This window comes from Hoplias malabaricus, chromosome X2 (assembly GCF_029633855.1).
Source record: "Hoplias malabaricus isolate fHopMal1 chromosome X2, fHopMal1.hap1, whole genome shotgun sequence".
Classification (NCBI taxonomy): domain Eukaryota; kingdom Metazoa; phylum Chordata; class Actinopteri; order Characiformes; family Erythrinidae; genus Hoplias; species Hoplias malabaricus.
In genome coordinates this window covers 13,429,336-13,443,945 of record NC_089819.1, presented here as the reverse complement: position 1 = coordinate 13,443,945, position 14,610 = coordinate 13,429,336, and the positions used below count along the sequence as shown (strand labels likewise).

The 14,610-nt window shown below is 36.9% G+C and overlaps 1 protein-coding gene across 1 annotated transcript; it reads left to right on the top strand.

The window, feature by feature from the left end:
- The first annotated feature begins 1,830 nt into the window (after window positions 1-1,830).
- On the top strand, window positions 1,831-14,610 carry LOC136676899 (protein phosphatase 1F-like). The gene is made up of 8 exons (XM_066654182.1): window positions 1,831-1,893; window positions 3,053-3,246; window positions 5,796-5,926; window positions 6,639-6,841; window positions 7,351-7,539; window positions 10,889-11,032; window positions 11,348-11,441; window positions 12,268-14,610. The coding sequence occupies exons 2-8, from the start codon at window positions 3,071-3,073 to the stop codon at window positions 12,600-12,602; spliced, it is 1,272 nt and encodes a 423-aa protein (XP_066510279.1). The 5' UTR covers window positions 1,831-1,893; window positions 3,053-3,070; the 3' UTR covers window positions 12,603-14,610.

Below are 14,610 nucleotides of genomic sequence, written 5' to 3'. Positions count from 1 at the left end.
ACTGAAACATTTAAGCTTTTGAGGTAATGGAGTAACTGCAGTGCTACTAGCATCTGGATCATCCTGTGTAGTTACTGGGGCTGCAACTAGTGGCAATGAATTGAGTGGGAAGGTATATAGACCCAGTAAACAAAATTATGTATGTATGTGTATATATATATATATATATATATGTCATCACATGCAAACCCCATTTCCAGAAAAGTGGCAACATTGTATAAAATGCCATAAAAACAAGAATTTTTTTTTTATTGATTTTCTTTTCTTCAGAAACAGCAGTAACACGCGTCCGGTATTCTACTTCTCCATGATTGCCCACCTGCCAGGATCCGTCATGATATTGTAAAGAGATAATATAGTGCTGATAAAATTAATGACCTAATAGAAGACAACTATATTAATCCTGATTTTGAGGAGTGCAATAGGTTAACCACTTCTCCCAGAGCGAATGTGAGATAGGTTCTTTTCACTGTCTGACTGTTTCTGCTTGGAGCCATTTACAGGTAGGTGCCCTTTGTAGTTCTGAGATTACAGCCTGCTGCGCATTTCTATCTCTACACCAGAAAGCAGGTGTCATTTGGGTTGTGGATCATTCTCAGTGCTCCAGTGACACTGCCATGGTGGTACCTTGACATGAGTGGATCAGGCACAGCTACCCTCGATGACAGCAGACCCGATATTCCACATTTGTACTGTCTTACTGATGCTTGCCTTCAGAACATCAATATCAAGAGCTGTGAGGTCCTCTAGTTTGCTACAAGACCACTACATTTAATGAGATGTAATGGATCGCTGATCATCGACAACTAGTCCTGTGAAGGCAGGTGTACCCCAGTGTATCGTCTTAGGACACACTCTCTTCCTGGTGTTCATAAATTACCCCTTAAACCAAGTGAAATGTCGGCTTGATCTTTTTTGCTGATTACTACCTTGCACCAAGTGATCCTGGTCAAGACTGCCAGTCGTGAAGTTGCTGACTTACTGACTATTGATCTAAGACAGCTGAATGGGCTGAGTTTATTCAAGGATCTAATAAAAAGATCAATGAGTGTAGAACGGGGGATGATATTCATTGCATCTACAGACAGAGAAGGTCGTTTCTACAGATTTAACGCATTTTGCAACAATTCAGTGTGGCAATCAAATGGCATTCAGACCATCTGTTCCGCTTGAACATCAAGCATTAAGAATATGCTAATGTTTACTTTTAAAATTTGAAATAATTACAGTGTTTGTTTGTTTTAAATTATTTTTTGTTTATTTGTGTATTTATTGCCAGAGACTCCAGTGTGATGGAGCGGTCAGACTTAGGTCCAAAATGGGGACGAGGCGCTGAAATATCTGAAGAGTTTTGTGGAGGAGTTTGTGAAGCCACTTGGTCCAGAAGATGCTCTTCCCCTCCCCCCACTTAGCCGCGAGGTTACTCTACAGGAGCTGACAGGAGCTTGGCCAGCGATTGCTTTTTGCACGGTGGGTGACTTCTGTGTATTAAGCATATCATCACTCTGAGATAAAAAAAAAATTAGTCTCTATTTGTTTAATTTTTTACACTCTTTGTAAACATAAACCGTCCTTTAAAATATCTGCGGGAACAAATTTTGCAACAGTTCCCAGGAGCGGCCGCTGGATGGCAGCACTGCGGACTGAGCCCCTTAATTCGTAAAGACCTGCTTCTGCTCCTGAGTGGAAAAAAGAACAGAGCTCACAAACACATGAACTGTCTCCCGGGGCGCTGTTCTGCGTATTAGTCAATCCTGTTAACACTGGACGTGCTTTTGTCTACAGTATACACACGCGCACACAGACAGGCAGGCAGACAGGACACACTTCCTCGTGAGGCGCTTTGTTGTGCAGCGTGCGGGGCGTGGGACAAGCACGGCGGGGTTTGAGAAGGTGTGTATCACTACAGTGTGTTTATGTGTGTCAGGGCACTTGTCTGATATCGTATACGTGTGGGTTTGTTGAGGCAGTAGAAGAAAGTTTTGAGGCTCGTAAAGGCCTCTGCCGAAGGAGGGACCAGCCTTCATACCCTGTATGTACGTACGTGTGTGTGTGTGTGTGTGTGTGCGTGAGACAGAGGGCTTAAATTATGGTTTAAAACAGTATACATTAAGCTCGAGTGAAGGTCCATAATTGCTGAGATTTCAAAGTTAATGTTTAACCGGGATTTCAGGGTAAGATGGGCAGAACATATAGCCTCTGTTGTTGCTACTGCAGGCTCAGCATTGCAGGAAATGCACAATGTATCTTTTGGAGGAGGACAGGTAACCACCCCTCCCCACACTTCCCCACTGATTTCAGATCCCTGCTGTAAAAGACAGTTACACTTTGTAACTGTAGGGGGAGGACAGGGCCAAAAATATTAACCCTTAGCTAGTGTTGCTTTAAATAAAATCCTAAAAATTGGGTAAACTTATGTTTTAAAATATAACACAGAAAGCTTTATTGTAGCGTCAGTTATTGTACAATATTTTCACATTTTCAAAGTTCTGTCCTGTGAGTTGTTTTCATTTTCTGATTGTTACAATCCAAATAATCTCAAACACATTCAGTGATGCAGAGGTGTGGGCTCTGGGTGATGTCTCAAAATTTCAGCCATTTCTTTCTGATTTTCTCAGTAATGTCTTCTTGATAACATGTGCCCCTTCAGACCAGGCACTGAGTTTTTTTAATCTCTGAAACAGGAATGCTTTTGTGCCACACACTCTGCTGGTTCTTAAATAAGGTGGAATGAGCTCATCAGTTTTAACCTATTTCAAAACAAGATACTCCTTGATAGTGTTTGTTATTGGCCAAGAGTTCAGCCAGAGGGGATTAGTGGGGAGGGTGAGGTATCTCACTTTGATAAATGTCCTGTGGTGTCCATTTCTTCACTTCACTGATGCTTAAAGAGACAGAAATCAGTTTTTAGAAGTGTGTGGGTGACAGTCAGACCATTTATTCTGATTGAACGTCAAACATTAGGAATATGCTAATGTGTACTTCTTAAAATGTTATTAATTTAATGGTTTGTTTGTTTATTTATTTTATTTTATTTACATTTTTTTGACAGAGCAGTCAGAGGTCCAAAATGGGGACGAGGGAGAAGGATGAGGCGGTGAAATTTCTGAAGAGTTTTGTGGAGGAGTTTGTGAACCCACTTGGTCCAGAAGATGCTCTTCCCCTCCCCCCACTTAGCCGCAAGGTTACTCTACAGGAGCTGACAGGAGAGAGTCTGGAGCTTGGCCAGCGATTGCTTTGTGCACGGTGAGTGACCTCTGTGTATTAAGCATATAATCACTCTGAGAAAAAATAAAAATTAGTCTCTATTTGTTAAATTTTTGACACCCTTTGTAAACATAAGCCGTCCTTTAAAATATGTGTAAATTTAATAATGACCTGGTGAAATATCAAAATTAATAAAATATGTTGACATTATGGAAGGTTTTGCAATTCTCCTGATTGGATACAAGTTTATTTCTAACTGTAGAAAATTGGAATGGGTACCTAATAACATACATACCTCCATTCTACTAAGACATAAAGAAGATGTTTAATTATACTGTTATTGCACTGTCCACAGTCTGTTAGTATACTTCAGCTTCCGAAAGGTTTTTAATAAATGAGTAAGTTTTCTTTGCTGGTTTGGAATGTTTTAGCATATTAAATAGAGGGCCAGTTAGTTTGAGTTTTTTACATTATACAAACAATAAGACAAAAATCAGGTTACACTCTAAAAATAATGCAAACATTTCACCTCAATAATCTGATGTGACTCTAGTTCAATTCAGCATCCAAACCTGTCAGCTGTTTTAAACAAAAAATCTTCAGCCAAAATAGTTTCATATGTACCATTAAAGGCAGCATGGTGGCGCAGCAGATGTGTCACAGTCAAACAGCTCCAGGATCAGGTCCCACTTCAGGTGACTGACTGTGAGGAGTTTGGTGTGTTCTCTTCGTGTCTGCGTGGGTTTCCTCCGGGTGCTCTAGTTTCCACCCACGGTCCAAAAATGCACGTTGATAGGTGAATTGGCTACTTAAAAAAAGAGGGGGAGGGGGTGGAGAGGGACAAGTGTGTTTGTGTGCGTGCTTGCACCCACGCACACATGCACGCCTGTCCCTCCTTCCTGTCTCACTCTCTCACACCTCAGCAAGAGCATACATGCATTCCTCACATTCTCTCTCTCTCTCTCTCTCTCACTCACTCACTCACTCTGTCACTCACTCACTCACTTACTCACTCACACACACACACACACACACACACACACACACGATGGGGAGGAGTTGTGGTTTAGTGTCAATATTAACACTAGTTCAGACTTGGCCCTCTCTGTTCTTAAGCAAAACTAAATATTTCAGATTGCCAGGTAAACAAGAAAGTATAAAACATGGATAGGTTTATGATACACAAACAGTTTTGCTAATTGTTATTTTACCACTCTGTGGGTTAATAGCTACTTTATTCACTAATTTTATTTGATAATTGCTATCATCAACAATTTAAAAATGGTTGGTATCCGGCATCCACAGATCTGTTACACGACCCAACTTTTGTACTTTTAACCATGTAATTTTAATCGTTTGAAATGTATACATTGACCAATAACATGGTCCAAAATATTTATTAAAAACGCACATTTATTTTTTTAATTAAACATTAATTTCATGGTAGTTTTCATGTTGCCTGTTTGCCATTGTACATGGAAAGCTCAATTTTAGAATTTTGAGGGTGAAAGGAAAGGCCACATCATGGCTGCTCCTGGGGATGTGTCACGATTCCCAATGCTGCTGGAGCTTCTACCTGCCTGTTCGTGTGTCTGTCTCTCTCTCTCTGTCTCTCTCTCTCTCTCTCTCTCTGTCTCTCTCTCTCTCTCTGTCTCTCGCACTCTCTTTCCTCAGGGCAAACTTCCTGTCTTATAGACTGACGGAATAACCATTGTTCTACCCACTTCCTTTTGATCAGAGTTCATTTCCTCTCACACAGTCCTGTGTTGTACTGAAAGCACTACACAGTAGTACCCCCTTAGTTATGGTTCCACATGGATCATGCTGTTCATGATACTGTTCATGAACTTTTATACCTGCTGGAATAAAAGAGGAAAATGTGGCAGATTGTCAAAGTTTGAAAGCTGTCTGACCTTATTCCCTGATGTCGTGATGATGTAATGCACTGTAGAGGATCCCTTTCTTTTATATTAGTGTGTTCCTCTGTCATCTCGTATGTGTTCGGATGGTTTTGTGGTGGAAATATAAAAGGATGAGTGTCTTAAAATTCACTATTTACTAATTTCGAGCTGTTTTACTAATTTTTTTTTAAAGAAAAAAAATCTGATGGACACAAAATGTATTGATATAGTTTTTGTTAATTAAACTCATTTTAAACTAATAGGACATGAAAATAGATTTTATTTTTTATACCACAAGATGGTGCTGAGGAGCATCTGTAGTGACTTTAGTGGAAGAGGATTATTGTTCAGTTCAAAGTGAATGCAGTGCTGATTTATTTAGATACATATAACAAAAGTGTAAAGGATCAAGCATATTAGATAAAACTGACCACACGAAACTCACATAAGATGTTGCATTTGGAGACATGATCTAAATTGAAAATGTTGATAGAAATCATTAAAAACATCAAAATTGATACAGCGGCCTGTTGTGAGACCTCAGCTGAATCCCAGACCTATGATATATACATACATAAATCATGCATATGTTCCCTTAGGTTTTTCTGTTTGTTTGTTTGTTTGTTTGTTTGTTTGTTTTTTTTATGTTAAAAAAAATTTACTTTGTTTCCTTTGTTAACTGTGTAGGCATGCCCCCTCCTGGCTGAGTGCGTCAATGTGCCATGCTGCGGTCAGTGAAGTCCTGAAAGCTGACCTTTCATCTTTCCACTGCCCTAAAGACCCTGAACAGCAGTCAGATGAAGAACCAGAAGTAGTTTGTGAGTTGCACATAGAGTTTATCATTTTTTCCATTGTATATTCTTGATTAGCATTTGGATATGTATTATATTCTCTGACACAGGTCATAGGGTTTGGTGTTATGAGCATTTTTAAAAAAAAAATTTAAAGCTAAATGACACAAATGCAATCTCCAAATATAAAATTGCTGTTCATTGGTTATGTATCATTAAGTATATAATTATCTTACTCTGCAAGGGTTGCTCTGTTCCTATGTTTCTTTAGGTGTATGTAAACAATATCCAGGAATAAAGAGACATTTGAATTCATGGCACATTCATTTCTTAACATGTGTTAGATTATTCACATTGATGTTTTGTATAATCTTGAGCATTTAAAAGTTGTCTCATCATACATAAAGCCAAGTAAAAACAAGTGGTATATAAAACAGCTAGCATTAGGCTGTGGAGCAGTGTAATTCTGGAGTTTTTTGGAATTGTGTTTTTTTTAGTTGATCATGTACCATCTGACCTCACTAATATTTTTATATTAGAATGCAATTTCAAAACCTAGCTGCAGTGTCCGGCAGGCTGTACAGGCTGTTACTGAAACAATGGGGAAACAGATTTCCATTTAATATCTTTTATTTTAGAATATACCGAAGAACAGGTATCTATACATTTTGGGGCTTATAATTATATGTAAAACATGAGTGTTTTAAACAGATTTTTGGTTTTCCCACTTTATCTACAGTGCTACAGTCTGAGCCTGTTCAACGTTTGTTTATTAACAAGCTTAGAGAGGTGGGTATGGCCTGGAATAAACAGCTGCCTGATCCAGCTCCTCGCTCCCCACAGTCCCACCTCTGCTCAGTTCACGCCATTCGGAATACTCGCAGAAAAATGGAAGATCGGCATGTGATACTCACTGAATTTAACCAGCTCTTTGGATTGCAGGTGATGCCTTTATACTTGGACTTAAAACTCTTAACCTATCACAACCCTTCACACAAGGACACTTCTTTTTTTTAATTTATTATTATTATTAACAATACTTTGAATATTTTATGACTATACTACTAACTGTATATGTACTCTTTTAGCAGGACAATATAATTTATATAAGTAGAAACATTTTAAGAATAGCTACCTTTTACCTGGCATATAATTAAAAATAACTTTGAATATACATTTATTAATGAATAAAGATAGTTGTTATTATTATTTTACTTAATATGATTCTTTTTTTTTTTTTTTACATTTTAGATTATTTTGTAGACTGTCATGTTTATATTTTTAGTTTGTGTTTTTAAGACCCTCAGGCCACAATCCCAAAATTGTGTTGTGCATTGTTTTTGTCTGTGTTCCATTATTTTGTACTAGCTTTCTCTTCACGTTTGTTTTTACAATGTATATTTAAAAATGATCAAATTAGATGGTATATTGTACATTTATTTTCTTCTTAGGACAATGTTGAGCGTGAGTACTATGCTGTCTTTGATGGACATGGAGGAGTAGACGCTGCCACGTATGCTGCTACCCACCTGCATGTCGTCCTCAGCCAGCAGGAGGCGCTAAAGAGTGACACCCAAACAGCCTTCAAAAACACATTCGTACAAACAGACGAAATGTTCAAGATCAAAGCCAAGAGAGAGGTATGACTGGGAGAGAAATGCTTGTTTGCCTTAAATGATCCAACCTGAGTTTTTAAAATGATAATTTTATATATGTATATTTTATAATGAGTTTCTTTGCCCATATCTAAATATTCTGAACAATTCCCACAAGGTTATTTATAAATCAAGGTTTATTTAGAGATGTGGTGTTTCCATTATCTGAAATCTGATTCAGTATATTAGAATGATGTTTTCTACAAATAAAGGGATGTACAGGTTTATAATTAAAAGTGAAGCAAAAGAATTCCACACTCCCTAAACTTTTCAGGTTTTCAACAATATATTTTAGTAAAAAGAAAAACACTTGGCATAGCTAACAAAGCGTCCACTCACTAATTTAACAACATTAAATAAAAAGGTTTCTTTTTCACAAGTGATAGATATAGGCTATGATTAATTATGGGGTTTTCTGTCATTTTCTGAGTTTCTGGGGCACTGTCATATAGCTGGCCATGTTTGTCCAACAGAAGAGGTCTGTTATCATACACATTGGAGAGTGTGACCCCCTTAACTCTGCTTAAAGTTAAGACAGTTGGTGAAAATCAGCTTAAGAATAAATACAGCAAGCCTAAGGGCAAAAGGTTGTCAGCTTCGTGAGTCTGTTCTTTCAGAGCTTTGCCAAGTGTTATTTCTACTAAAATGAATTGTTGAAGATGAAGTTTTGAGAGTGCAGGCTTTTGCACCTGACAACCACTTGATATATCTGAGGTTTTGGTAATGTGAACATTGCCAAAATATCTTAAATCTAATTTGTAAAAGTCAGATTTGACATGTCCACCCAGCCCTGGGGAGAATAAAATCAGATTTTAGTCACTTCTGCCTGCTATCATTCATCTGTGATTAACTGTCTACCCAACATCCTAAAAGCAAACACATGAACCATAAGATTCCCAGATATAATCAGGCCTCTGTAGAGCAAATATAATATTAATACAATTTACACACTTAAAGGCGATGTTCATGATTTTAATCAGAAAAGACTTTTAATAAAAATGTATCCTCACCATTTTCCAACTCTCCAGTCTACTTGCTTGCTCAAAACTGGTGTAATGTGATTACAAAGCCCCAGTGTCTGTAAACAGGTAATGCTCCAGTATGCTAGGACTGCGTATGGCACAGAAAGGTCATCTGATTTTTTATTTTTAAAGACAAAGGAGAGAACTCCAATCACTGAAAAGCACAAACCAAGTTGAGGATAATGCTCTATTCCTGCTCCATAGGGGTTTAATTTTGACTTATTTTTTCTGTTTCTTTTTGATTACCTAAGGTGGAACTGACCAAAATTTCAGAGAGTGCTAACTGCATGAAAGTTAACCGACCAAAAGGGTTATAAAACGAAACAACTCACAAAATTACAGAGTTACGGATGAGTTTCATTGGTAATTGAAACAGTGAATACAAACATGCAACAGTTTGTTTTTTCCTCAAATTACTTGTTAGTTTACAGTCTACCTTTTACTACTCTAGTTTTATTAATTCAATCATTAGGTTCAGACTAGTATTAGACTCACAACAGTATATGTGATAAAATAAGTGTGATTAAGCATACTCACTGTTCGTAATTTGTACAAGTTTCATACAGGCTCTACCAAGTACTGCAATGCAGCCTGTTTCCTATTATTATCACACTTTTTTCCCTAAGTGGAAAATTTATTTGAGGTGTGTTTCTTTTTCTCAGAAAATGTCTTAGACAATAACATGTAATAACACATACGCACATATAGATGCATATAGATGCATGGTGTGTAGCTTTCTGCACTGCAGCTGACATTTTTGTTCAGTAGTGAAATTAGTCAGCATGGTTGTAGTTGTATTAATGTGGGCATTGTAGGAGTTCAGTGAGATTGTTGATGAGAGGCTCTTGCACACAGAGAAAGTTGCGTCAGTGGGTTCACTTTTAGTCACTGGGTAGAAGGATATGTGTTGATGTCTTTGATTTATTCTCATCATCCCCTGTTTTTATTCCTCTGAAAGCAGATGATGGTGATGATAAAAAGCAAAGTGCCCAGAGTTATGACTGATCATAATAGCACCGGCAAACTGAACTGACAGGATTTTATTGCTTTATTACATTGTCACTATGAAGACTAGTATGGTTATTACAGCAAATATGAGTACATGTGAGTACCATCTGAAAATATTAACGTGATATTACCATGGGGGCCTGTCAGTGCACCCTGACACATGTGCTGGTGATATAAATACATTTCTGAGAGAGCACATTTTAGTGACTTGTGCTGGAGGAACAGAAAAGTTAGAAAATAAGTGAAATAATGCATGTTCTACTCTGTTTAGAAGCATAGCCGGTCAGCTATCAGGCACTTGTGGTTTAGCACACCACAGCAGATAGTTTTACCGTAAACTGGGGCTCAAAACACACATATTTAAAGGATAAAGCTGTGAGTGGAGTCGAATGGAATCGAGGAAAAAGTCAAGTGAAGGTTCTACTGAGGATTTTGTGTTTTCTGCTTCCTTCCTCTCCCTTTTAACCCAAACTTAGGGCTGCATGATATATCGTTTATACATTGTCACCGCAATGTGTGCATGTGTGATATTCACATCAGAGGGTGTGCAATGTCACAAGTAGTGTGGACAAAGCTGGTCCTATGTATGTCTTTCATTTTTTTTCTTTTTTCTTATTGAGAAACAGAAAAGAAAGACTGACTTACAGGCCAAGCAGTCAAGAGGTACGGGGTAGTGCGGGAAACGAGTGGAGAGAGAGAGGCTCGCACACTGTGTGTGTGTGTGTGTGTGTGTGTGTGTGAGTGAGAAAGAGAGAGAGAACGTGTCTAATTGTAAACATGTAGTTCTGAATCTGCGGTGCTATATGGCTAAGACCATACTTGCTCTTTAATTAAATAGCTTTAATAGCTACAGTTTTTTTGCTGCTTGACACAAAAGGAAACTTTTCTCATTCTCCATGACAGAGCAGGTAATATATGCCCAGTATCAATTTCTTTTACTGCACCCTGAATACACAGTTTGTTGCTGGTTGTATTGAATGAGCTGCACAATGTATAGCTGCTCTTTTATTTGTATTTAATAAAGTTTACTCCTTTTCTCAATTGTAAAAAAATGCAAATGACCAATTTTGTCACTTATGTTAATTTATTACAGTACCATGCTTGAATTCAGTGAGCTCAGTTTGTAGAGGCAGACTGCATGACTAACTGCTCGAATTTACACACCTATGGCAATAGGACTGAATGGAACACTTGAATTCAGTCCTAAGGAGGTGTGTCTCAATACCTTTGACAATATATTGTCTTAATGGGGAACATTTTTGTATGTATGTAGTTTGTTTCTTGACTTCTGTATGTTTCCGCAGCGTATGCGCAGTGGCAGTACAGGTGTGGCAGTATTGCTGGCTGCTAATTGGCTAACTGTGGCCTGGCTGGGGGACTCTCAAGCAATGCTCGTGAGGAGAGGAGAGCCTGTCGTGCTTATGGACCCCCACAAACCAGAGAGAGAGGTACGACCGCCTTTTTCATTATAATAATCATAAAACGAGCATCTAGGTAAAAACACATTTCATGTTGATGTTTCTGAATTTTACTTTCACAATTAGTCTTTTTGATTTCGAAATTCTGATATATTTCATAGCTCATGCTAAATAAAAGACAATAAGCTTTGATTAAACATACGGTTCATCTTCCTGTCTTACTTAAGCTGGACATGAATCTTGAGATCTAGTAGATACAGCATTACACACTTTTGATTGACCTCTAAATGGTGATTAAAGTGTCCCTGGTGGTCTCTCTCTCTCTCTCTCTCTCTTTATGAGCAGGATGAGAAGCAGAGAATAGAGGAGCTAGGAGGCTGCATTGCTTTTATGGGTTGTTGGAGGGTTAATGGAACATATGCTGTTTCCAGGGCAATAGGTGAGTAATTTTATTTTTGGAAGAGGAGAATTACTTTATAATTTACCATTGCCAGTAGTTCTCAGGCATTTCTCTTGGGGTCTGGTATTGAATTTGGAAACTGAATGACTCAACTTCTTCTGCTGTATTTGTTCAAAAGTTGACTATTCTTTGATACTGTATTAACTTTGAACCATCTTTTAACAATTTTTATATATTTTTTTATTTTATTATTTTTTTATTTTTTTTAAGTTATTACATGGGTTATGTTAGCATGATTATTCAGTCTCATACAACACACAACAAAAATTGGAGGTTGAATTTGTTGAATCTTGGAAATGCAATTCCCTTATAACATTTTTCCTTTAAGATATTTCTTAACACTCAGCTTAATGTACATCTAAAGTATCATTATAAGCAGATACTAAAACATTTGGCCAATATGATATCAAATTAAATTAATTCTGGACCTTGGAACTGCAAATCAGGTGTGTGTGGGTTTTCTTTTTTTTTGCAGTTACAAGGTCCTGGATGAATTTAATGTTTTCTTAGTTTGATAAATTTTATTGTGAGATTTATATATATTAAGAAACCATTGTCATATTTTCTTTACAATATTCTTTGTGTATTGTTACACTCCTAATAATTAGTATACCCTAAAAAAGTTGTACAATAAAGATTGGTCAATTAAAATTTAATAAAAAAAAAATTATAATAAATAAATATATTTTTGCCTTTAACCAGAGATATATAATTCTGAATTTTACGGTCTGGTTATTGATATTGTTAGTCCTTTGTATTGCGAATTCCTATTCCATCATTAATCCCCTCTCCTTGTCTCTCTTAGGTGATTTTGATCAGAAACCATATGTCTCTAATGCTGCAGACTGCTCCTCAGTTCAGCTGAATGGAGATGAGGATTACATCCTCCTGGCTTGTGATGGCTTTTTTGATGTTGTGTGTCCAGCGGATGTTCCTGGACTGGTGCTAGAGGCTCTGAGAGACACCGGTGGCTCAGGAAAGGAAGCTGCACAGAGCCTGGTGAATCAGGCCAAAGCTGCTGGCTCTAGTGACAACATCACTGTCTTGCTGGTGTTTTTGCAGGAACCACGGAAACTGTTACTTAAAGAAACAGGATCAGGAACAGAGGCAGGGGTGAGGGACCAAGCACCAAAAAATTGAGAGAAAGAATGAGAAAGACTGGAGATTAGGAGCAGATCATTGGAGGGCCCGCTCAGCTTTTTTTTATGGCCATGACACTTAAAAATACCTGGAATTAATGTGTCTTAAGGGACTAGCATATTTTATTCTCAGTCTATCTTGTCATTGAGGTCATACAAACAAACAATGATATGACAAAAATATGATTTTTTTATATAATGTCATGGTGAAGCCTGTTTTTTTACTCTAGCTTTTGTTTAAGTTCTTGGAGCTAAGCATCCATGTTTTTGATTATATTGCCTTTAAACCAGCATTCTTTAAATATGAACTGGAGATTCATCATATGTAAAATCCTACAGAATGCTGTTTTAACATAAGGCTTTCCCAAAGATATGTTAAACCTTCTTGCCTTGATTTTATTTTACTTCCTGATTAACAGGTGCTAAAACTTTCAGAAAAGATTCAAAACATTTCATGTTCTCATAGGGCTTAAGGAGATCACTGTTTACTCTATTAAATGAATTCTTTGTGCTGATGTTGCTAACACTGTAATGTGAGACCAGCCAGTTTGACTTTTCCATGCTCTACCCACAGTTGTATACTTTTGTAGGGAAAGTAGGATGTGTATGTTTTACAAAACACTGGAAAAAATCCCATTCATATAACACTGAGGGTATTCATTTCAAAATCTATTTATTGTCTGTCTTTGTGCACGTGTGAGAGAGAGGCTGAGGAAAAAGGTCACATTTATTTAATATTCCTGCCTAAATGAATTGCTTAAAATTTTAGCACACCATTTCTTTCAACTCAGATACTTTGAAATTAAATAATGTGAGCCTAAAAAATGTTAAATGAATGAAAGCAATATTTTTAATCACTGTTCACAACACAATTCAAAACACTTACAAGCAAGTTTGGCCTTGTTCTTTTTTTAAAAAAAAGCCTTTGTTTGTTTTTTGGTGTTTTATTTTTTATTTTTTTGGAAAATAATTACGTTAACATGGTAGCAAGTTTATTATTACCTTCCTTGTATAGCACCTACAATATATTACAGGTCAATAGTGTAGCATGTTCATGTAAATTCAGTAGGCTGAATGGGATTTTTGGCTGTGTTCTGTAAACCTATGAAAATGCATGGTCAGAACATAAATGGGTCATGTGTGCAATGTGAATTTGCATCAAGTTAATTTAATTCATTATTAGCAACATTTAAGGTGAACTTTCCTTCAAAGCATCTCTGCATTTGCCCGTCAGGGTTTCCTGTTATTTGTCACTGTTACAAAGTAGTGTGTACTTAAGGGCAAAAATTTACAACATAATGACTGTTAATCTGTTCAAAACAATGGCTTTCACAATGAAATATACATTAAGCCACAGCTTTAAAGGCAGTGTTTGCCAATGTTTTAGCAGCTTCTTTCTTAACAACACAATGTGTATTTGTGGCAGTTGGAAATGTTTCATTGCCAAAACGTGGGTGTGTATCTTTCTTACTTGACCAAGATTAGTCGTCTTCATTATGTAACTTTTCTTGAAATGGTGAACAACAAATTATATGCCTTGTTTTGATATGCACAGTATTCTCTGGTCTCTGACGTCTACATATTAATGTTATCCATTTGTAAGAATTAATATTAATATATTAATTACCTTACTCATTCTTTATCTTAGATATTTGTGCCTTTTTTTTTAAACAGTGTTAATAGTGGTTGTTGTGCAGTGCAGGCAAATTTTTTAAAGTGCAGAAAACCATAATTATTTAACAAGAATGACTAATGGAGAATTGTTTTTAGGGTTTTGTTTGGACAAAACACATCTGCTTTTAATGCACACCACAAAATGTACCGTGAATAGGGGTATTCACTTACAGAATATTAACAAACAAATAATTTGTTTGTATATTGATATATTGATTTGATTGCCAGTACTTGAGCAATTGTTTTTTTTTGCCTGAGTTGCTGCTGTTCAAACAATCGGTTTAAGTAACACTGACTTTGAGTGGGTTTTAATTGCATGACCAAAAATAAAACAA

Coding starts and splice junctions, on each gene's coding strand:
- LOC136676899 (XM_066654182.1), top strand. CDS start 3,071: ATGGGGACGAGGGAGAAGGATGAGGCGGTGAAATTTCTGAAGAGTTTT. Junction 6,842..7,350: donor ACCAGCTCTTTGGATTGCAG/GTGATGCCTTTA, acceptor TTTTCTTCTTAG/GACAATGTTGAGCGTGAGTA. Junction 7,540..10,888: donor AGATCAAAGCCAAGAGAGAG/GTATGACTGGGA, acceptor ATGTTTCCGCAG/CGTATGCGCAGTGGCAGTAC.